Raw genomic sequence first — 24,778 nt, 5'->3', positions numbered from 1 at the left:
GGGGGGAAATCACTGATTCAGACCCTGACATGAGTCCGAAGCAATCTCCTGAGGTTGCGTCTAAGGTGGCCAGCAGTACTTGTCCTATGCATTACCCCTTCCTTAGGCGGAGTAACTGCACTACTTCGGGATACAGTACCTGCCTCATACATTGTCCCCTGCCATAGGTGGACTAAGTACAATGACATGGGGTTCGGGACCTGCCATATGCATATCCATTGATGACGCGATGACATTATCACTGGTTACATTGTGTGCTGTATGCATTAGCCCCTTACTTAGGTGCAACAATTGCACTCCCACGGGGTACAGGACTCGCCTTATGCACTAGCTCTCGCTGTGGGCATTCGCTCCCCCTGCATAGGTGGAGTATTCTCCCTTTCACTGGCTAGTACTTGCCGTATGCTTCCACCTTCCTTAGGTAGGTAATTGCACTACCATTGAATACGGTTCCGACTGTCACGCTATCCTTCCACATCACCGTGTTTTTCTGTTGCATTACCCCCTTCCACAAGGATCATTAGCGGGGGAATAACTAAACATCCTCAGATGCTGCAATTCTGCGGCGCCACAGCTCTAGGTGCCTTCGCTTATTTCACAAGGGGGCATGGCAACAGTTGGAACTCGCAGGTGCCGGAACTGTTACTCTAGTGCTATATGGGTGCCATCAGTGGACACGGTGGTTTTTCCTTCTTTTCCTTTGGTGCTGGTTTTGTGCAGGATTATAACATCCTCTGTCTTCTCAGGGGGTTCCTAGCATCACTTCTGTGTCCTAGAGACCCCGTCTCCATGGGCCCCCGTTGTTCCAGTCGGTCATGATCTTGTCCGAATCAATACGTAGTGCCTACTCCATTGCACATACAGTACAGACCAAAAGTTTGGACACACCTTCTCATTCAAAGAGTTTTCTTTATTTTCATGACTATGAAGGTATCAAAACTATGAATTAACACATGTGGAATTATATACATAACAAACAAGTGTGAAACAACTGAAAATATGTCATATTCTAGGTTCTTCAAAGTAGCTACCTTTTGCTTTGATTACAGCTTTGCACAATCTTGGCATTCTCTTGATAAGCTTCAAGAGGTAGTCCCTTGAAATGGTCTTCCAGCAGTCTTGAAGGAGTTCCCAGAGATGCTTAGCACTTGTTGGCCCTTTTGCCTTCACTATGCGGTCCAGCTCACCCCAAACCATCTCGATTGGGTTCAGGTCCGGTGACTGTGGAGGCCAGGTCATCTGGCGCAGCACCCCATCACTCTCCTTCATGGTCAAATAGCCCTTACTTTCAAAGTTTTCCCAATTTTTCGGCTGACTGACTGACCTTCATTTTATTACTTACTTATTACTTAGCTGCTTTTTTCTTGCCATAATACCAATTCTAACAGTCTATTCAGTAGGACTATCAGCTGTGTATCCACCTGACTTCTCCTCAACGCAACTGATGGTCCTAACCCCATTTATAAGGCAAGAAATCCCACTTATTAAACCTGACAGGGCACACCTGTGAAGTGAAAAGCATTTCAGGGGACTACCTCTTGAAGCTCATCAAGAGAATGCCAAGAGTGTGCAAAGCAGTAATCAAAGCAAAAGGTGACATATTTTCAGTTGTTTCACACTTGTTTGCTATGTATATAAAATTCCACATGTGTTAATTCATAGTTTTGATGCCTTCAGTGTGAATCTACAATTTTCATAGTCATGAAAATAAAGAAAACTCTTTGAATGAGAAGGTGTGTCCAAACTTTTGGTCTGTACTGTATATGGTGAGTACGTTCCAGCGAGAGTTTCCCACCTTCTCTCCAGAGCCAGTGTTCCGGAAGAATGTGACGCGGACACCCTGATTTCTCCTTGGCGGGAGTTCTCCCTCCTTACGTGTTACTTTCCCTCCTTCCCAGGGTTCTACAAAATCTCAAGCTGGAGGACATTCCGACAAATCCTAGTCGCTCCGAATTGACCCTGTCGCACGTGGTACGCCGACCTCGTTCTCCTTCTAGGAGACGTCCCTTGGTCACTGCCGCTCAGAGACGACCTTCTTCACAGGGTCCGGTCCTACATCAGCATTTAGGGTCTTGTTTGACGGCGTGGCTATTGAAACCGCCATTCTGACGTGGAGAGGGTTTTCGGCGGACGTAATTCGCACTATGGTTCAGGCCAGGAAGCCTGCATCGCCCAGGATCTATTATTCTGTGAAAGCCGGGACATCCCCTCACTCCGTTTTTTCTCTCCCCGCCATCCTATCCTTTCTACTATCAGGGTTGGACCCGGTTTAGCCCTTAGTCCTTGATGGGTCAGGTGTTGGCGCTTCTATCCTGGGGCGGCCTCCAGTGTACTCTGGTTTCCCTGGTGCCATGGAAACCTTCCTCAGGGAGTGGCACATATGGTTCCTCCGTACCGTCCTTTACCGCCTTGGGATCCGAATATAGTTTTCTCAGCGTTCCAGTCTTCTCCCTTTGAGCCCTTGCGGGAGATCTCACTCCGGCTACTGTCCTAGAAGGTAGTCCTTTCTTGTGGCTATCACATCCATCTGACGGGCGTCCGAGTTGGGGGCGCTCTCTTGCAGAGAGCCCTTCCTGGTTCTTCACAAGGATAAGGCGGTTCCCCGGCTCATTCCTTCTTCTCCCAAAGGTGGTCTCTGACTTCCATATCAATGAGAATATTGCCTTTCCTTCACTGTCCCTCCCCTTCACACCCTACGGAAGGGAGTTTGATTATTTGACATTGTCAGAGCTCCGATCATTATTTGGCAGCCTCCAGTCTCTTCCGGCGTAAGGAACCCCTTTTTGTCTTCTGAAGGGTCCTCGCTAGGGATTGGCGGCCTCCAAGGTGGCGATTGCACGTTGGATTCGATCTGCAACTGCTGAAACACACCGCGCTGGAGCAGGATTCCGCCCTTAGGTGTCACTGCTCACTCCGCTGAGCGGTGGGCGCTTCTTGGGCTCGGGGGAATCAAGCTTTGGCTGCTCAGTTGTGTAGGGAGGCTACTGGTCCTCCATACACACGTTCACAAAAATTTACCAGGTGCATACTTATGCATCGGCGGTCCCTGTCTTGGGCCGTGTGGTCTTGCAGGCGACAGTTCTTAGATGCCTGCATGGACGCTTGATTCCATGGGTCTGTGGTTTTTCCCTCCCTGTGGACTGCTTTTGGACGTCCCACGGTTCCTGTGTTTCCCAATGAATATGGGCGAGAAAAGGAGATTTTTGTATAACTTACCAGTAAAATCTCTTTCTCGCTCTTCATTGGGGAACACAGCACCCATCCAGTATTATTGTCCGGCTACTGTTGTGGCTGTTGCTGGTTTGAACCCAGTTGGGTCCTTTGACATGGGTGGTTTTCCACGTGTTTTTCTTTGGTTGGCTTGCTTCTCCTACTGCTTGTACACAAACTGAAGCTCTCTCTCCAGGCTGGAGGGGGTATAGCTCCCAGGGGAGGAGCTAACAGCTTTTACTAGTGTCAAAGCCTCCTAGAGGACATAGCTATACCCACGGTTCCTGTGTCCCCCAATGAAGAGCGAGAAAGAGATTTTACTGGTAAGTTATACAAAAATCTCCTTTTCCCCCTGCACCAGCAACTTCTCCTAAACATCCTCCCCCACCAGTCGTAGCTCCTCATCCTCCACCTTCCTTCTCCATGCAACTTCATCCATGTGGGTCCTCAACAGCTACAGGGCGGTGATCAAGAGGTGTAAGCTGTTCTACTTTCAACATCTCTTGTGGAATCAGTAAGTGCTTTTGCTCCAATATCAAGATCAGGGATGACCTAGTTGATCTCAATGTTTTCTCTACTCTCACATCTGGCGGTGGCTTTGAGAGGCCGGAGAACTCGACACATGTCCCTGATAAGTTGCAATTGCCTAAGCTCACAGTAACACATGCGTCCTGCTGCGGTGGTCTGGTGCATGATGTCATCATTAAGCAGTCTACACGAATTTCGCAGTGCCAATACGACACCTATTTACTATCTGTCAAGTGAATAAAGCCCTATGATTATGTTCAACTTATAAGGCAAATGCAGGGCCCTAACATGATGTTAAAAGAGCCTGTAGATTTGTGTAGCTCCTCTATTACATGCACACACATGTGTATACTGCATGACAGGTCTTACCTTGTGATATAAGAGGCTGGTGGTCCTCCATTACATGTCACTGCACTCACGTGTATACACTGCACATGACGGCTCTTACCTTGTGATATAAGAGGCTGGTGCTCCTCCATCATGACCTCCTTGTACAGATCCTTGTGTCCTTCTACATACTCCCACTCCTCCATGGAGAAATAGACAGTGACATCCTCACACCTTATAGGAACCTGACAACACAATGACACCGTCATCACCCAGACCCCTCCAGTGCTGTTACTGGAGAATTTCCCAGCATTCCCAGCAGTGTCACCTCTCCAGTCAGCAGCTCCATTATCTTGTGGGTGAGTTCTAGGATCTTCTGCTCATGTATCAGGGGGTGAGGGGGAGGCTCTGTGATGGGGAGAGGGGTCCTGCTCCGCCCTCCTGACTCCTGGAGATGGATGATGGGAGTCACACAGTCCCCCGATGTCTTCTTCACTATTGTGTACTCCTGTGGATGAAGAGGGAAACAATCCTTACAGAAGATCTGTCAGCAGGCTCAATACTACTACTACTCCAGGTATACTGGCTGGTAGGGTTGACCCTGCTAACTAAAATGATACCTGTCTTGTGAAAATCAAGTCCAGTATTTCCGCCCCTCTGTGCACTGAAGACCTCGTTTGCATAAAGAATAAACTTCTTTGTTCTCAGGAACGCGGGAAGTCATTTTAATTAGCAGTATCAACCCAACCAGGCAGTATGACTGATTAATAAAGGTATCCATGGGCTTTCCTCCTATTGTCATCTTCTATATGTCTATATAGCTGGTCAACTAGTTACATAGCTAGTATGGTTAAAAAACAGCATAAGTCCCTGAAGTTCAACCAAGTGATGGGTTGAGAACTGAATTTTAGGAAAGAGGAGTGAGAACCAGAATTCTACACAGTTTACACAGATAAACCTCATTCACACGTCAGTGTTTGGTCAGTGATTTCCATCAGTGTTTGTGAGCTAAAACCAGGATTGGAGCCTCCACAGACATAAGGTATAAGGGAAAGATCTGCGCCTGTTCTGTATTTAGAGCCGCACCTGGTTTTGGCTCACAATCACTGACCGAACCCTGACGTGTGAATGAGGCTTTACATATTGTTGGGAACTTTGTTTGGTACAGTTGGATGCACTACAACCCTCATTTTGCAATTCAGTAATGAGAGACTTGTTTATTTTCTATAACTGGCCCGGGTACTGATTTCAGCACTATTCGCCGGCCACTGCACCTACATCTCCTGTCATGCACCCACATCAAACTCACAATAGCAAGGGGACCCCAACTACCATCAAGCAGGACTCCCAACCTCAGGGTGTGACCTGAGGGAACAAAGGGTGCGCCCTCCTATCACTGCCGTGGCCCCAGAAAGCATCAGTGTGAGAACTGCCATTGTGAACAACTGTTGCAGCCAGAATCACTACCAGTCCCATCCTCAGGTCCTCAGAGCAGAGAATGGGAGTGCCTGGCTTGTGGCACATTTATTTATACATATAGGTTAATCATGTCCCGTCTTAGACGCCTTTATGCAAGACTATAAAAAATTTATTTTTTCAAATGTATAAAACATTTATCTAAGTATCCTAGTTATAGTGGATTTGATTATATATACCTATAAGAGGCCATATTGTTATATGTATGTATTTTAAAGATGGCCGAGAGAAGTTCATGGAAAGGTCATTGTTAATATTATTATTTATTATTAATTATTAAAGCGCCATTCATTCCATAGCGCTGTACATATGATAAGCGGTGCACATACATAATACAGACAATTGCACTAATCATAAACAAGAAGAAAATGGATTCTGGTCCGCGCTTCTCCCAGCAAACACCTAGCCACTTGTGCACACAGGAAAAAGTTGATTTATCACAGACAGACGCCCTGTTCACCGCTCCATGCTGCCCAGCGAAAACTCATACACTCCAGCACCTTCAAAGAAACGGCAACATAGTGCAGCATACACGGTACTTATAAATGAAATTCTATTTATTGTACTCACAAACAAGCACTTGATATCAGCATTAAAATATTTAGTCAGTCCGCTGTCCGCCCGACCCGGGTTTCGCCCAATGGCTTCGTCAGGGGCTCTACATAGCATAACACCGGCACCTATTTAAGTCCTCCATTAAACACTTCCGTGTCAAACCTCCTATGTCAGGGGTCAATCTTTTTTTTTTTTTACCTATTGGGAAGCTAATTAAAAACTACCTAGATAAAAACCTACATTGCTGCTCTAATATCCCAATCAATATTCAACCCATTTGGTTGGAGGGTGCCTATGTCAAATGGGTTGAATATTGATTGGGATATTAGAGCAGCTATGTAGGTTTTTATATAGGTAGTTTTTAATTAGCTTCCCAATAGGTAAAATATAGCTATAGAAGTAGGGAACGGTAATTGCTTGAAAACTGTAAATAATTAAGTGTTTTTCTATTTAATATCTTTTTATAGAGGATTTTTATGATGAAATTATGTTCGATTTTATAACATTAACTTTTATGTATATTAATTGTGCATGTTTAAATGTTGTATAATGGAGAAATAGTCACCTAATTGTCCGAAAGAAAGAAAATTAAAAAAAGAAGAAGATTGACCCCTGACACAGGTGGTTTGACACGGAAGTGTTTAATGGAGGACTTAAATAGGTGTCGGTGTTATGCTATGTAGAGCCCCTGACGAAGCCATTGGGCGAAACCCGGGTCGGGCGGACAGCGGACTGACTAAATATTTTAATGCTGATATCAAGTGCTTGTTTGTGAGTACAATAATTTCATTTATAAGTACCGTGGATGCTGCACTATGTTGCCGTTTCTTTGAAGGTGCTGGAGTGTATGAGTTTTCGCTGGGCAGCATGGAGCGGTGAACAGGGCATCTGTCTGTGATAAATCAACTTTTTCCTGTGTGCAAAAGTGGCTACGTGTTTGCTGGGAGAAGCGCGGACCAGAATCCATTTTCTTCTACTATTACATACAGGAGAGAGGACCGGCTCCTGTCATCTGGACTGCTGCCATCATTAATAATCTTTTGGGGTATACACGGACTACAGTTTTCTACTGTTGCTTTGTTTTGTACTAATCATAAACAAGACAAGTTACAAACTGGTACAGAAGGAGAGAGAACCCTGCCCGTGAGGGCTTACAATCTACATGGTATGGGAGAAGGACACAGTAGGTACGGGTTAAGTTGGTCATGGCGGTATAGAGGCAGCAGGGTCACTGGTTGTAGGCTTGTCTGAAGAGGTAGGTTTTCAGGTTTCTTTTGAAGGATTCCAATGTAGGTGAGAGTCTGATATGTTGGGGTAGCGAGTTCCAGAGTATGGGGGATGCACGGGAGAAATCTTGGAGACGATTGTTGGAAGAGGCGATAAGAGGAGAGGAGAGAAGGAGGTCTTGTGAGGATCGGAGAGTGCGTGGGGGGGTGTATCGGGAAAGTAGCTCAGAGATGTAAGGAGGTGACAGGTTATGGACGGCTTTGTATGTATTTGTTAGTACTTTGAAGTGAATTCGCTGGGCAATGGAGAGCCAGTGAAGGGATTGGCAGAGGGGAGAGGCAGAGGAGTAATAGGGTGAGAGGTGGATTAGTTGGGCAGCAGAGTTGAGGATAGATTGGAGGGGTGCGAGAGTGCTAGATGGAAGGCCACAGAGGAGAAGGTTGCAGTAGTCTAGGCGGGAGATAATAAGGGCATGTACAAGAATTTTTGCAGATTCAAAGTTAAGGAAAGCACGGATGCGGGAGATGTTTTAGAGTTGGAGGCAGCAGGTGGTGGAAAGGGCTTGGATTTGCGGTCGGAAGGAAAGGGCAGAATCCAAGGTCACTCCAAGGAAGCGGACTTGTTGACCGGGGAGAGTGTGCAGCCATTGATCATAATAGATAGGTCTGTTGGGGGGGTTGAACAAGATGGGGGAAAGATTATGAATTCTGTCTTATCCATGTTAAGTTTTAGAAAGCAAGAGGCGAAGAAGGATGATATAGAAGATAGACATTTTGGGATTCAGGATAGTAAGGTGGTGATGTCTGGACCAGAGAGGTAGATTTGTGTGTCGTCAGCGTAGGAGTGATACTGAAAGCCATGGGACTCTATGAGCTGTCCCAGGCCAAAAGTGTAGGTAGAGAAGAGCAGGGGTCCTAGGACAGAGCCTTGCGGGACACCAACAGAGAGGGAATGAGACGAGGAGGTGGTGCGAGAGTGGGAGATGCTAAACGTCCGGTCTGTGAGGTATGATGTGATCCAGGAGAGGGCCACTTCGGTGATGCCAAGAGATGAGAGAGAGTTTGCAACAGAAGGGAGTGGTCAACAGTGTCAAAGGCAGAGGACAGGTCAAGGAGAAGGAGGACAGAGTATTGTTTCTTGGTTTTGGCTGTCAGTAGGTCATTGGTGACTTTGGTAAGGGCAGTCTCGGTCGAGTGGTGGGGTCGGAAGCCAGATTGTATGCGGTCAAAGAGGGAGCAGGAGGAGAGGTGGGAGGACAGTTCGGAATGGACATGTTATTCAAGTAGCTTTGAGGCATACGGAAGAAGTGATATGGGGCGATAACTGGACAAGGAAGATGGGTCAAGTGAAGGCTGTTTGAGGATGGGTGTAATGGTAGCATGTTTAAAAGCAGAGGGGAAGACACCAGAGTTTAGTGATAGGTTGAAGAGATGAGTTAGGGCTGGGATAAACACTGTGGTGAGGTTAGGGATGAGGTGGGATGGGATTGGGTCAAGTGCACAGGTGGTCAGATGAGATTTGGAGAGTAGAGTGGAGAGTTTTTCTTCTGTAATGGTGGAGAAGCGGGTTTTGGGAGAAGAGGACTGAGCAGTTTTGTAGAAAGTCTGTGGGGACTGTGTAGTAAAGTTTTCTCTGATGTTGACTATCTTTTGTTGGAAATATTTGGCAAAGTCCTCAGCTGAGAAGAGAGGAGAGGGTGGGGGCACTGGGGAATGGAGAAGGGAGTTAAAAGTGCTACAAAGTTGTTTAGGGCTGTGTGACAAGGAAGATATGAGAGATGAGAAGTAGGCCTGTTTTGCATCAGCGAGTGAGGATTTAAATATGAAGAGGGATTGCTTGTATGCGGTAAAATGATCTTTAGAATGGGATTTCTTCCATTGCCGCTCAGCAGCCCTGGAAGCTTGTCTGAGTTTTTTGGTCAGGTTGGTGTGCCAGGGTTGTCTGTTGTTTTTTCTGGTCTTGTTGTGTGTGAGGGGGTAACAGTGTCCAGAGCTGTACTTATTGTGTTGTTAATAAGATTTCTTCTCATGGATGTACCAGTCTGAACAGAGGCCTTCTTGTCTCCTTATGGATTTATGACAGGAGATAAGGGTGGTCTCTAGACGCAGCTGGTGCTAATAACCTCTACAGTTTGGTGTTTATTAATGAAGCAGAAAATCTGTGATATCTATATACGATTATAATCAACGTTAGTTTTGGATAAGAAAATCAATGTTTTTATTTTTGTTGTCCCTATGTATTATATTTACTGTATGTCAATTTGTCTTTTTATAGTACAGGGTGGGCCATTTATATGGATACACCTTAATAAAATGGGAATGGTTGGTAATATTAACTTCCTGTTTGTGGCACATTAGTATATGTGAGGGGGGAAACTTTTCAAGATGGGTGGTGACCATGGCGGCCATTTTGAAGTCGGCCATTTTGAATCCAACTTTTGTTTTTTCAATAGAAAGAGGGTCATGTGACACATCAAACTTATTGGGAATTTCACAAGAAAAACAATGGTGTGCTTGGTTTTAACGTAACTTTATTCTTTCATGAGTTAATTACAAGTTTCTGACCACACAGCACACACGAAAAAAGGGTATGGGGTACACGTTCACTACTAATAAATCAAATCACAGCCTGACAGAACGTTGATAACAAAACAATAAATATTTTATTAGGAAATAAAGTGTAGATAAAATCAGGCGTACAGGAATCAGTAGTGTGGAGAGGGAACAGAATTATACCATCCACAACTCTGATAGCCTTAATGAAGCACCTATATATATATATGGCAGGAATCAAGTATTGGGGCACACTGATTGATATCCTAGCCTTAATATATAAGGTGTGGTGGATACAGTACTCAGCCTGGGATTACCAAATAATATGCAAGTGTTATAGTAGCTGCTAAAAGTGGGATCTAGCAGACTAGTAATAGCATGTATTGGTAGTTGCAGTCCATTAGGCTAGTTTGTCCCAAAGACTGCTCCCCTATAGGCTGAGCGAGGTATCAGCAAACTGTGCTCTCACAGCGGCACTCGTGATATGGATATCACTAAATAGATATGCCCTCTGCCCTAAGCACAGCTGACATCAGTGCTGCGCTCTACGCGTTTCAACATGCTAGGGTGACCGCATGTCTCATCAGGAGCGAGCTACACTTTCTATTAGATGTCATCTGAACACTGCACTGTAACGTGCGTCTCTCGGCACTGTGCTGGCCATGTGTGGCCAGCCGCACGCCGAGACTAAGTAATCTAAGACCCGCCCCCATGCCGGTGGGTGCCGGCTCCAGCATCCAATCAGGGATAGGAACGCCTCCTCTGATGCGCTCCCTGACGATGCCGTCGCTCTTTCCAGCATAGTGCCAGCACGGGGAGGACCATCATTCTGCTCTCTGCATCTGAGGGAATACTTACAATGCGGTCACGAACCAGGCAAGTGACAGCGCTAAGATAAGATGATCAGGGTATTACAAGGGGGTTAATGAAGGAAAAGGACAGCCATATATACCCAATATACAGCAGATAAGAGACATATTAAAGTTGGAGGGTCTGGCAGAGTACATCCCTATACAGTAGATAATGTGAGGACTAGTGTTTAAAAATAATAACCTAGAGGACATATAAGAGCGCTACTGAGGCATGCATATGGGCTCTAGATAAAGCTTGCAAAGGACAGAGCCTCATTAAGTCCCTTGGGGTGGACAGTGTCTAATTTGAAGATCCACTGTGTCTCCTTGCGGAGCAGTGACACGTCTAGGTCACCTCCGCGGATGGATGTGGTGACATGTTCAATCCCCTGGACACGAAGCACGTCTGGATTGCCCTCATGAGACTCACAGACGTGACGTGCAACAGATGTATCGCGCTTGTTCTTAATGTCCAAAAGGTGTTCGCCCACACGTCTCCGTATGCTAGTTTCTGACCACTTATAAAATGTGTTCAATGTGCTGCCCATTGTGTTGGATTGTCAATGCAACCCTCTTCCCCCACTCTTCACACACTGATAGCAACACCACAGGAGAAATGCTAGCACAGGCTTCCAGTATCCGTAGTTTCAGGTGCTGCACATCTCGTATCTTTACAGCATAGACAATTGCCTTCAGATGACCCCAAAGATAAAAGTCTAAGGGGGTCAGATCGGGAGACCTTGGGGGCCATTCAACTGGCCCACGATGACCAATCCACTTTCCAGGAAACTGTTCATCTAGGAATGCTCGGACCTGACATTTTATCTTTGGGGTCATCTGAAGGCAATTGTCTATGCTGTGAAGATACGAGATGTGCAGCACCTGAAACTACGGATACTGGAAGCCTGTGCTAGCATTTCTCCTGCGGTGTTGCTATCAGTGTGTGAAGAGTGGGAGAAGAGGGTTGCATTGACAATCCAACACAATGGGCAGAACATTGAACACATTTTATAAGTGGTCAGAAACTTGTAAATAACTCAAGTTACGTTAAAACCAAGCACACCATTGTTTTTCTTGTGAAATTCCCAATAAGTTTGATGTGTCACATGACCCTCTCCCTATTGAAAAAACAAAAGTTGGATTCAAAATGGCCGACTTCAAAATGGCCACCATGGTCACCACCCATCTTGAAAAGTTTCCCCCCTCACATATACTAATGTGCCACAAACAGGAAGTTAATATCACCAACCAATCCCATTTTATTAAGGTGTATCCATATAAATGGCTCACCCTGTACATCTAAATCAGCTGTGACATTTTGAGATCCAACTATGAAATATAGGAGATCTGGATTCTGGGAACAAATATTAACAATGGAACAATAGGAACTTACCAGTATTATTTTAGTACCTATACATACTGTATGTGATATCCTTTCGGTCTGCATATCATGTTGGCATACTGCGGTGACTTTAGGATGCACTACTGATGATTGTACCTATGAATGATCATGTATTTAGCACTTTATATGGGGGGGTAGTTGTTTGGTCAAACACTCAGTGTCGTTGTCTATATTGCACATTTGCACTTTAGTATATGGTTTTGGTAAATGTTTATCACCCTCTTTTTATATATATATTCTTTGCATATTTTCTGCATATATATACACTATCAATATGGCTTTATACCATTCTGGTCATTATGTATTAATATCTATGCATATTATAGCACTGTAGCGCTTTATTATATGTACTTGGTACTTTTTACACATATTGATTCATCATGGTCTGACGATTAATTGGCACTGTTTTATGAAATGTATGAATACCGTAAATGGGGGGGAAATGCCCCTGCGTCTTATGGGGCGAATGCTGACAGTTTAACATCGCTGGATGCGGAATAGCGGCGGGGCGGTGCAGTCAGTGTACTATAGCCCCGCCCCTCCGGTATAGTAATATTAAATGTCTTATTCAATTAAAATGTATTACATATGCCCCCTCACTCCTAAATTCCTAATAGTACCTTACATCCTATTCCTAATAGGTTCTGTACAATGTCGGCAGGCAGGCCGGGCGACCGGCGCGTCACTCACTGACGTCACTTGCCTGCGCCGCCTGCTTCATTCATAAAGTAGGCGGAGCAGGCACGTGACATCAGGGAGTTACGCTGCCGCCCGCCCGGCCTGCCTGCCGGCATTGTACAGAACCTATTAGGAATAGGATGTAAGGTACTATTAGGAATTTAGGAGTGAGGGGGCATATGTAATAAATTTTAATTAAATAAGACATCTTATATTTGTATACTGGGGGGGGGGCAGGGGCTGATCCGTGGATGGCACAGTTAAGGGGTGGGGGGTCTGTGGATGGCACTGTTATGGGCTGGGGGGTCTGTGGATGGCACTGTTATGGGGTGGGGGGGTCTGTGGATGGCACATATATAACAGTGCCATCCACAGATCCCCCCTGTAACAGTGCCATCCACAGATCTCTTTTTTCATTTTTGCGTTTTCATTTTTCTTCCCTATTTTCCGTGAGCCATAACTTTTTTATATTTCCAGTCACATAGCTGTATGAGGGCTTATTTTTTGCAGGACAAGTTTTACTTTCTAATGCCATCATATATTATGGCATAAAATGTAGTGGGAAGCTAGAAAAAAATTCCAAATAGGGTGGAAATGGAAAAAAAAACGCAATCCCTCCACTGTTTTGCAGGTTTTGTTCCCACGGCGTATTGTTTACGGCCAAACTGACCTATGCCGTTCATTCTCTGTGTCAGTACAATTACAACGATACCCCATATGTATAGGTTTTTTATGTGTAAAAAGTGTAAAAATACATTTAAACTTTGAGACTTAATTTTTTTTTTTTACATGACCATATTCTGACCCCCATAACTTTTTATACTTATGTCTACTGAGCTGTTTAGAGGCTCATTTCTTGCGGGACAATTCATAGTTTTTATTGATATCATTTTGGAGTGTGCATGACTTTTGGATCACATTTTATTTCATTTTTTGGGGTAAGAGAAGCAATGAAAAAATGGCAAATTGGCCATTTTGACCCTTTTTTCCGTTACACCATTCGCCGTATTGGATTTTTTTTTTTAGATTTTAATATTATTGGCGTTTTCGGTCGCAGTGATACCCAGGATGTTTATATTTATTGTTATTTAGGTGTTTTTTTTTTATTATATATTTTATATTATTATATTATTATAATATTATATATTATATATTTATTATATATTTTTTATTATATATTTTTTTATATATTTTGCAACTTTTATTTTTTATAATCATTTTAAGGCTCATAAATGACCTTATAAATGATGTTTTAAATTTTTCATTTTGACCTGTAATGGATAAAAAAATTACAATTTCTTTGCATTTTGCTCATTTCTTATATTGGCCTGCCATCTGGTGGCCAAAATAAGAATTGCAGCATTAATGCTCTAAATTTCTTCATAGAGACTCGGAGCATTCAGCGCATGTACTGAAGTCCTGATTGGCCGCACGGGGCTTCAGTACTAAGTTTTTGCGCATTCAGGTGCCGTGATCTCACTTGATTACGGCATCTAAAGCATTTAATTACGAGAGAGCGGGCATCATGCTTGCACAGCGCTACCAGCGCCATACATGTACGGCACTAGTAGCGAAAGGGTTAAGGACGTTTATGTATCTGTTATCATATATATATACAGTACAGACCAAAAGTTTGGACACACCTTCTCATTCAAAGAGTTTTCTTTATTTTCATGACTATGAAGGCATCAAAACTATGAATTAACACATGTGGAATTATATACATAACAAACAAGTGTGAAACAACTGAAAATATGTCATATTCTAGGTTCTTCAAAGTAGCCACCTTTTGCTTTGATTACTGCTTTGCACACTCTTGGCATTCTCTTGATGAGCATCAAGAGGTAGTCCCCTGAAATGGTCTTCCAACAGTCTTGAAGGAGTTCCCAGAGATGCTTAGCAGTTGTTGGCCCTTTTGCCTTCACTATGCGGTCCAGCCCACCCCAAACCATCTCGATTGGGTTCAGGTCCGGTGACTGTGGAGGCCAGGTCATCTGGCGCAGCACCCCATCACTCTCCTTCATGGTCAAATAGCCCTTACTTTCAAAGTTTTCCCAATTTTTCGGCTGACTGACTGACCTTCATTTCTTAAAGTAATGATGGCCACTCGTTTTTATTTACTTAGAATTTGTATTATGGCAAGAAAAAAGCAGCTAACAGTCTATTCAGTAGGACTATCAGCTGTGTATCCACCTGACTTCTCCTCAACGCCACTGATGGTCCCAACCCCATTTATAAGGCAAGAAATCCCACTTATTAAACCTGACAGGGCACACCTGTGAAGTGAAAACCATTTCAGGGGACTACCTCTTGAAGCTCATCAAGAGAATGCCAAGAGTGTGCAAAGCAGTAATCAAAGCAAAAGGTGGCTACTTTGAAGAACCTAGAATATGACATATTTTCAGTTGTTTCACACTTGTTTGTTATGTATATATTTCCACATGTGTTAATTCATAGTTTTGATGCCTTCAGTGTGAATCTACAATTTTCATAGTCATGAAAATAAAGAAAACTCTTTGAATGAGAAGGTGTGTCCAAACTTTTGGTCTGTACTGTATATATATATAATTATATCTGAATGAAAGACCTAAATATTTATTTCAGAGGTAACTCTCTGATTGGAATAATCTCATTCCATAGTCAATACCAAACTTGATCATTTATATTGCTACCCCATTATCCGTGATTTGTCATAGTTGGGTGCAGAGCAAGGATTCATATCTTTTATTAACGTTATTGAGTTTTTATATCTAAAAATTGTGGTCGAGGCGGATTGTATTATATTATTCTGTCTGAGAGGAACTGTGTATATGCTGGTATTTGTGTGGTGCCATATAGTGGCGAATTTTTGGTACTGCATATCATTGTGTATCTTTGCAGATTATTGAGTTTCCCATTGATTAATCTCTGTATTTTAAATTATAGTATAATAAATCATTTATATTTTTGCATAGATGCCTGTACCTTGTTTTACTGATTGCACAATATAATTAAATAACCGATCAAACTCTTTTGAGGTGTTATGTATGTCCACCTCGAGGATCAACTGCCTTTGAAATTTTTTCTTTGATCCTTTCATATAAAGCCATTTGCTTTATATCCCAGACACCTCATAACTAAGACCCTCCATACCCCTTATCAGTTTAGTTGCTCTTTTTGGAATTTTTTCAGCTCCAGGGCATCCTTTCTATAAACTGATGCCCCAAACTGAACTGCATATTCCGGATGAGGCTGCACCAATGCTTTGTAAAGAGGTCCTTACTCGCATGTAGTAAGGATGCATGTAGATTTGGATTTGTGAACATACATTTAAAGTTACTATTTAATGTTCCACATTCATGTTCTGGTTTTTATTGGTGGTTGGTAACATGTGGATCTCCCTGTCCACTGCCTTAATAAACCCCCATAATCGATTCTCCACCCTCCAATATATTCTGACCCCTCTGTCACCTATCTATCACTTCATTTTCTGTCTCACCCTCACATCTCTATGGAATTATCTCCCAGCACAGCAGACCCCCTTCCAATAAGGGGCATATTATACAAAGAATACAGTTTGTACCCAAATAAAAAGTCGGCCCAGTGCTCTAAGAACCAAAACCCTTCTGCCCTACACCCAGACTTCAGCCATTCATTTAGCTCACTGAGGACCCGCTGTGGGTCCCGTGTTGCATATGGCAAAGGCAGTATTCCAGAAATTACCATCTTTCGGGTCCTTCCCTTAAGTTTGCAACCTACTTCTTCAAAATTATTCTTAAGGACCCTCTCTCAACTTCCATGTATTCTGTCATTGGTTTCAACATGAACCAAGACAGTTGAGTCATCACCAGTTCCTCCCAGTAGCATATCCACCTGTTCCACCACATGCCGAACCCTGGTACGAGGGAGATGGCAAACCATTCAGGTATACTATCCGCCGTCCTGATAATAAAATCCCTTATAAGTCCTAACTGTACAGGCCCACCTGTACTTGCACCCCCACCCCCTCCCATCCTGGCTGTTAGAGCAGTATCCTCTAGGGTTGCCATTTCTGGGACTGACACCCTTGTATCATTACCCAACTTGGCAATTTTGCTTAGATGCACAGAAATATGATCAGCCTCTCTTTTCTTGGATCCCTTTCTACTCCCCCTGTATACGTTGACCCAGCTACCTACCTGCTCCTCCTGACCCTTATCTCCAGCTGCCATTTCTACTCCACTGAATGCTTGCTCAATGAGCAGCATGCTCCTCTCCAGATTACCAATTTTCTCATTCTGAACTCTAATGTGAACTTTCAGATGGGCAGCATGCTCCCACCTGTCACAGCGGTATTCAGACCTCCTGCTCCAGTTCTGTATACCTTTAACATATGACAGTGTGCACCGAAGAAAGTCTCCAGTCCTGCTAGCGATTACCCCAGATACAACAGAGAACAGGAATTGTTCTTAGGATTTTAAATCCTGCTTTGAACAATGTATTTGTAACGCCACTAGCAGCACACAGCAGCCCTTTCCTCCTGGGTACAACGTGCCTACTTACCTTCTCATGGCTCCTACAACATGACTATTGGTCACTGGTCACATGATACATCATTCACCATTAAGGGGCTGATCTTCAGGTTCTCCATCACTTGGAAGGTCTGGAGGCCGTTCTCCAGGACCCTGGACTCTTCCTATCACTTCCTATGATGGATTCTCCTTCCCGATGTCTGACTTGTTACAGAATACAATAAAGAGGAGAGAAATCTAGAAAAGTTTACCTCTCGGATCAGCAGGGAGATGATCTCCAAGGTGAGGTCTAATATTCTTCTGCTGATCTCCTTCCTGTCCATCCTTGGTGGCTTATTCAGGAGAAGGGTCATATTGCTGGTTTTCTTCATGACACCTCCAAAAAACAGGAATAAAGGTTAATCAGTGAGTTCCATGTCCTCTACTTGTAACACTCAGGCCTTACTATTCCTTGCTACAGGAAACCTAAATAGGTTGGACATCAGGAGGGCGGCTGGAGCTAGGAGGCTGTCCCTTCCCTAGAAAAAATACCATCTGCAAATCATTAATTAAAGGGTTTCTACCACCTCATTTGGACCTAATTAGCTGTCAGACACTAGCGATCTGCTAGTGTCTGCTCTACCTAACCATGCTTTTCTAAGACCTTTGTGTGCAGCCGTTACACTAAAAAACCAACTTTTATTGCTATGCAAATGAGCCTCTAGGTGCTTTGGGGGCGTCTTTTCAGCACCTAGAGGCTCCGTCTACTCACCCTGTATTCCGCCCCGCTCGTCTGTCAAGCCCGCCCATCTCTAGATTGCCAGCCTCCATCTCATCCATCGGCCTTATTCTCGCGCCTGCGCCGTGTGCGTCTGTATTCGGCGCAGGCGTACTGACTGTCTGACCGGCCGGGCGTCGTCTGTTCGGGAGCAGTCAGACAGTCACTGCGCCTGCCCTGAATACAGACGCACACGGCGCAGGCGCGAGAATAAGGCCGATGGATGAGATGGAGGCTGGCAATCTAGAGATGGGCGGGCTTGACGGACGAGCGGGGCGGAATACAGGGTGAGTAGACGGAGCCTTTAGGTGCTGAAAAGACGCCCCCATAAAACCTAGAGGCTCATTTGCATAGCAATAAAAGTTGGTTTTTTAGTGTAACGGCTGCACACAAAGGTCTTAGAATAGCATGGTTAGGTAGAGCAGACACTAGCAGATCGCTAGTGTCCGACAGCTAATTAGGTGCAAATGAGGTGGTAGAAACCCTTTAAACTGTGCTTTATTCTTCGGGAGGAGGCCACCTGGCACCAGCTGTTGGGTGGAATATCACACACCTGTTGGTAGAGGCCTCCAGCAGAGGAACTGTAGTCTGGATGTTTGTGGACATTTGCCCCTGTTTCCTCTATGCAAAGTCATCAACTCTTTATTTTATTGCACTTTAAAGGGTTAACTTGCATTGTTTAACACTGTGTAACTGCATTTTATATGTTTGTTGTGATATATATCCTCTTCATTTAATGAATACTGAGAGACTTTTTAGACTTTCTAGCTAATAATGAGATGCTGCGCCACTGACTGGCTATACCCTGGAGGGGTGATACTAAGCAACTACCTGGTCTTCACTAGAGTCTCTGATGGTGAGGATAGGCTTGGGCCGTTAGGGTAGTAGCCATGTGTCGCTTCAGAGCAGTCCCCCAGTCAGTGGCAGCTGACCAGGAAGTCAGAGATACCGGTGCAAGCACCGAGGGGAAGTACGTGGTTAGGAAGTCCAGGATCAGGGCAGGCAGCGATCAAGCAAGGTCTGTATATGAAGTCCAAGGTCAGAGGCAGGCAGCAAATAAGCAAGGTCTGTAAACGAAGTCAAAAGGTCAGAGGCAGACGTCAAATAAGCAAGGTCTGTAAACTAAGTCAGAGACAGGTGGCAAACAGACAAAATCCGATAGTTCCAAAAGCAGGGTCCGGTACACAGCAAAGCAGAACTAGACAAGCTAGTGACCATGAGTTGCTCAGGCATGTTCCTGGGGTAGGAAGCGCCTTTAAATACTTCCTGCAATCGAGCCATAGGCTGGTGAGACAGAGGGTGTGTACGTGCTGCCTCACAAGTGAGGAGACACACATCCATACAAGCCCTAACAACACTACAGGTCTCCAGCAGAAAGTAAACTCTGGCATGGAGCATAGATACAACAGTTAAGCTGCCAGCGCTTGTCAGCATGGCACATGGCAGCAGGAGAGAAAGAGGGAGCCTGGCACCCGTGCCCGTGGGTAGGGGCAGCAGCACCAGCACAGACCGCTGGGCTAACAGTAACCCCCCCCCCCCCCCCACACCCTCTTACACTCGCTCTCCTGAGGCCTGGCTCTAGACAAAAAATTTTTTAGAAGAAGAGGGGCATTGATGTTCACTTGATTTTCTGGGAAGCCATGGAGACGGAAATATATTTCTTGGCTAGTTGGGGAGCAGAAGGGAGTCCAGGTAGAGGAACGAAATGCTCCATTTTATAGAAGCGGTCTACCACTACCCAAATCACAGAAAAATCAGAGGAAGTGGGTAGATCCCTAATAAAGTCCATGGCTATTTGTTGCCAGGGAACCTCAGGAACAAGAAGCAGAAGGCCAGCTGGGCGTTGCTTGGAAGTCTTATTATGTGCACAGGACGGACAAGCAGTGACAAATTCTTGGATGTCTTGTCGCATGGACGGCCACCAATACCGCTGTACAATGAACCTGAAGGTCTTTCGCTGACCGGCATGACCCACCACTTTAGATGAATGACCCCATAGTAAGACCTGCTTTCTGAGACTCTGCAACAAAGGTCTTTCCAGAAGGAATTTTGGATAGCTTGACAGGACAGGCCGAGATTTTAGCGGGATTCATTAAATATAGGGGCTCCTCTTGGTCGGTAGAATCAAAGGATCCCGAGAGAGCATTTGCTTTGATGTTCTTATCTGCAGCACAAAAGTAAAGAACAAAATCAAAATGGGCAAAGAACAGGGACCATCTAGCTTGTCGAGGATTACGTCTCTGTGCAGACTGCAAATACTTGAGGTTCTTGTGGTCGGTATAGATTACCACAGGATGACTGGCTCCCTCCAGAATGTATCACCATTCCTCCAATGCCATCTTGATGGCCAACAACTCTCTGTCCCCAATCAAGTAGTTGGGCTCAGGAGCGGAGAAGGCCCCGGAGAAGAAGGCACAGGTAATCATCTTACCTGAGGGATACTTTTGTGGAAGCACCGCCCCAGCTCCAATAGACGATGCATCCCCCTCCAGAAAAAATGTATTACTGCCATCAGGATGATGGAGTACTGGAGCCTTAGAGAAGGCCTGCTTCAAGGCTTGAAAGGCTGATTCAGCCTCAGCAGTCCAACTTTTGGGATTCGCCCCTTTGCGCATCAAGGTTGAGATGGGAGCTGTCAAAGAAGAGAAGTGTGGCACAAACTGGTAGTTGGCGAACCCCAGGAAACGTTGAATTACCTTTAAACCAGAAGAACGAGGCCACTTCAAAATCATGGACAGCTTCTCAGGATCCATCTGCAGGCCAGTATCAGATATTATGTACCCCAGAAATGGAAGCGAGGATTGTTCGAAGATACATTTTTCAAATTTGGTGTACAGATTATTCTCTCTTAGCCTTTGAAGAACCAGACGAACCTTCCTCCGGTGAGTAGCCAAATCGGGAGACAAGATTAGAATATCGTCAAGATAGACCACAACACTGGAATAGAGTAAGTCTCTGAAGATATCATGGACGACTTCTTTAAATACTGTCGGGGCATTGCTTAGCCCGAAGGGCATCACTAGATATTCATAGTGACTGTCACAGGTGTTAAAGGCGGTCTTCCACTCATCCCCTTGATAAATTCGGATCTAGTTGTAGGCCCCATGCAGATCTAATTTGGAGACGATCTTAGCCCTTCTGAGGCGGTCAAACAACTCTGGAATAAGGGGAAGAGGGTATTTGTTCTAGATTGTGATCTTATTTAGACCCCTATAATCGATGCATGGCCGGAGAGAACAATCTTTTTTCTTCACAAAAAAGAAGCCATCACTACCGCTCGCTGCAGTGCATTCATCGTGAAAGTAAGTACAGAGGCTGGCCATTTTATCAATAGGGGCCCCTTCATATATAATCGTGGCATTTTCGGGTCGGCCGAATCGCCATATCCCATTTGCAGATTATCGCGATTCGATTATTTTTGCGATATATCATGCAGCCCTAGTATACTGTATATATACTAAAAAGGACAGTATACAGTATATATATAATACAGAGGACAATATACAGTATATCTACTACAGAGGACAGTATACTGTATATATACTACAAAGGACAGTATACTGTATATATACTACAGAGGACAGTATACCTGCTACAGATGGATCTGGCTATGTTTGGGCAGAGAAGTGGAAGATGAGGTTTAACACTGACAAATGTAAGGTTATGCACATGAGAAGGAATAATGCAAGCCACCCGTACATACTAAATGGTAAAACACTGGGTAACACTGACATGGAAAAGGACTTAGGAATTTTAGTAGACAGCACACAAAGCTGTAGAAACCAGTGTCAGGCAGCTGCTGCCAAGGCCAATAAGATAATGGGTTGCATCAAAAGAGGCATAGATGGCCGTGATAAAAACATAGTCCTACCACTTTACAAATCACTAATCAGACCACACATGGAGGACTGTGTACAGTTCTGGGCTCCTGTGAACAAGGCAAACATAGCAGAGCTAGAGAGGGTTCAGAGGAGGGCAACTAAAGTAATGTCTGGAATGGGTGGACTACAGGACTCAGAAAGACTATCAAAATTAGAATTATTTATAGAGGCTCTGACAGCATGATCAATGCTATTAAACCAGACATACTGCCTGGTGGGGCTCATAATGCTGATTAAAACTATACTTTTCTTTTGTCTGTATGCTTCGTTACACAGGGGGACTCTCCCCTCCCCTTGATTGACAGAACTAGACATCAGTATGCTAAGGGCAGAGCCGTGTCCTGGCATCTACATATCATATATACTACTTACCTTACCACACTGAGATCTGCTCAGAAATCTACATATCACTGCTTTATTTACAGACAATATATATGATTATAAAGAAATCAGCAATAATTATTTAATCTTAATATGATAACGATATAGACATTTATTATGAGTCAAATATGGGGGGGGGGGGGGGGCTGGACTGAAAAAAAAAATCTGAAAATCTCTCCCAAGATTCAATCCAAGGATCTCTACATGCTAAAATCAGGCCGGCCCATCCCCACCCATACCACGCCCACTTTTTTAGACCTGGTGTGAGTAGGGGAAAAAAAATAATCACAGATTGCGGTGCAAATAACCTTTGTGCCGCAATCTGTGCCACAAATATAACATATTTATGATCGTAAATTACCCTCATAGTACATAGTGTATATGATATGTAGATGCTAGGAGATAGCTCTGCCCTCCGCATGCTGATATCTAGCCCTGTCGATAAAGAGGAGGGGAAGTGTGCAAAGCAAATGGAATGTGACAAAGCAGTGCTCCAAGGACTCAGCCCTGCCTTCTGGTGCTCAAAGTTGCTAATTTGCATATAAATAGAAAAACCCTGATATCTTTCTTATCTATGTTTAGCATACAGACAAAAGAAAAGTATTGTTTTAATCAGCATGATGGCCCTTACCAGGCAGTGTGCCTGGTATAATAGGGTTAATCATGCTGACAAAACCTCTTAAACCCGTAGGATACCAGCCCTGTACATGTAAGGCACTGGAAACTGGGACAGAAATCCCAGCACCATACAGCTACGGTGATTCGATCAGCTGCAGGAGTTAGGTAGTCACGGATAGCCGGACCCCTGCTGTATGCGCCGGCATCGGTGAAAACACTGATGCCGGCGCCTTAACCCTTCCTTAGGCATCGTGGCTGCCTTCCGTAAGAGCCTGTGAGTTTCAGCCCCCTGGATCTCACAGGCAGCAAGCTGTTAGTGTATTACAGTAAGTAATACACTTACAGCCAATGTATTACAATACAGAAGTATTGTAATGCATTGTAAAGGGGATCAAACCCCCAAAAGTTGAAGTCCCAGATTGGGACAAAAAATAGTGAAAAATAGTGACAAGTGAAAAAAGAAGTTAAAAAAATAAAGTTTTACAAAAAAATTTAAAAAGTTTCAAGAAAAAAAAAGCGTCCTTTTTCCAAAATAAAATAAAATAAATTTGTAAAAAATAGGAAAAAAAGAAAAGAAAAGTAGACATATTAGGTATCGCCACGTCCGTATCGACCGACTCGGTAAAAATATCACATGATTCACCCCATCAGATGAACGCCGTAAAAAAAAAAAAAAAAACTGTCAAAAAAGCTATTTTTTGGTTACCTTGCCTCACAAAATGTGTAATGCCAATTGATCAAAAAGTCTTATGTACCCCAAAATGGTACAAATCAGTCATCTCATCCTGCAAAAAATTAGCCCCTATGTAAGACAATCGCCCAAAAAATAAAAAAAATAGGACTCTCAGAAAATGTCAACACTAAAACAAGATTTTATTCTGTTCAAAAATGAATTCACTGTGTAAAACTTAACAAAAATAAAAATGATAGACATATTCGGTATGGCTGCATCCGTAACAACCTGCTCTATAAAAATATCACATTACATGAATCCTCAGATGAATGCTGTAAATAAAAAAAATAAAAAATAAAAAACTATGCCAAAAACATTTTTTTCACCTAGCGATACCAAGCGATCAAAAAGTCTTATGTACCCAAAAATGGTACCAGTCAAACCGTCACATCATCTCGCAAAAAATTGGCCTCCACATAAGACAATCCTATCCATCAAAATCTGCACTGCAAAACCATATGGCGCTCCTTCCGTTTTGAGTCCTGCCATGTGCCCCCACAGCAGTTTACCACCATATATGGGGTGTTGCTGTATTCAGGAGAAAATGGGTAACAAATTATGGGGTGCTTTTTCTCCTGTTACCCCTTGTGAAAATGAAAAATTTGGGGTTACAGCAACATTTTATTGGAAGAAACAAAACTTTTAATTTTTACAGCCAAGAGTTTCACAATTCCGTAAACCGCTTAGGGGGTCAAAGTGCTTAGTAGCCCCTTAATATATTCTTTAAAGGGTGTAGTTTCCAAACTAGGATCACTTTTTGAGGGTTTCCACTGTAGGGGTACATCAGGTTCTCTTCAAATACAAAATGGTGCCTAAAAAACATTCTAGCAAAATCTGCCTCCGAAATCCATATGGCGCTCCTTTCCTTCTGACCACAGCCTTATGCCCGACAGCAGTTTCTATAAACTGCAGAATCAGCGTAATATATATTGAGGTTTATTTTGCTGTTAACCCTTGCTGTGTTGCAAGAAAAAATTGATCAACATAAAAAAATCTATCAAAAAAGTAAAATTTGGATATTTCACCTCCATCTTCCTTTAAGGCTAGGTCTATACGACGACAATAAGTCGCACGACAGATAGGGCACAACCACACTGCAACATTTGTTGCAT

At 43.8% G+C, this 24,778-nt stretch overlaps 1 protein-coding gene across 1 annotated transcript in view; it reads right to left on the bottom strand.

Moving 5' to 3' along the window:
* Positions 1–24,778, bottom strand: part of LOC120990681 (zinc finger protein 260-like) — a 48,283-nt gene that overhangs the window by 7,153 nt on the left and 16,352 nt on the right. Inside the window, exon 2 of the mRNA XM_040419588.1 lies at positions 17,548–17,672. Coding sequence (XP_040275522.1) covers positions 17,548–17,672 — 125 coding nt within the window. The remainder of the gene's footprint in view (positions 1–17,547; positions 17,673–24,778) is intronic.

This window comes from Bufo bufo, chromosome 2 (genome assembly GCF_905171765.1).
Source record: "Bufo bufo chromosome 2, aBufBuf1.1, whole genome shotgun sequence".
Taxonomy (NCBI): Eukaryota; Metazoa; Chordata; class Amphibia; order Anura; family Bufonidae; genus Bufo; species Bufo bufo.
The sequence above is the reverse complement of the archived record's forward strand: the minus strand, read 5'-3'. Positions and strand labels throughout refer to the sequence as shown.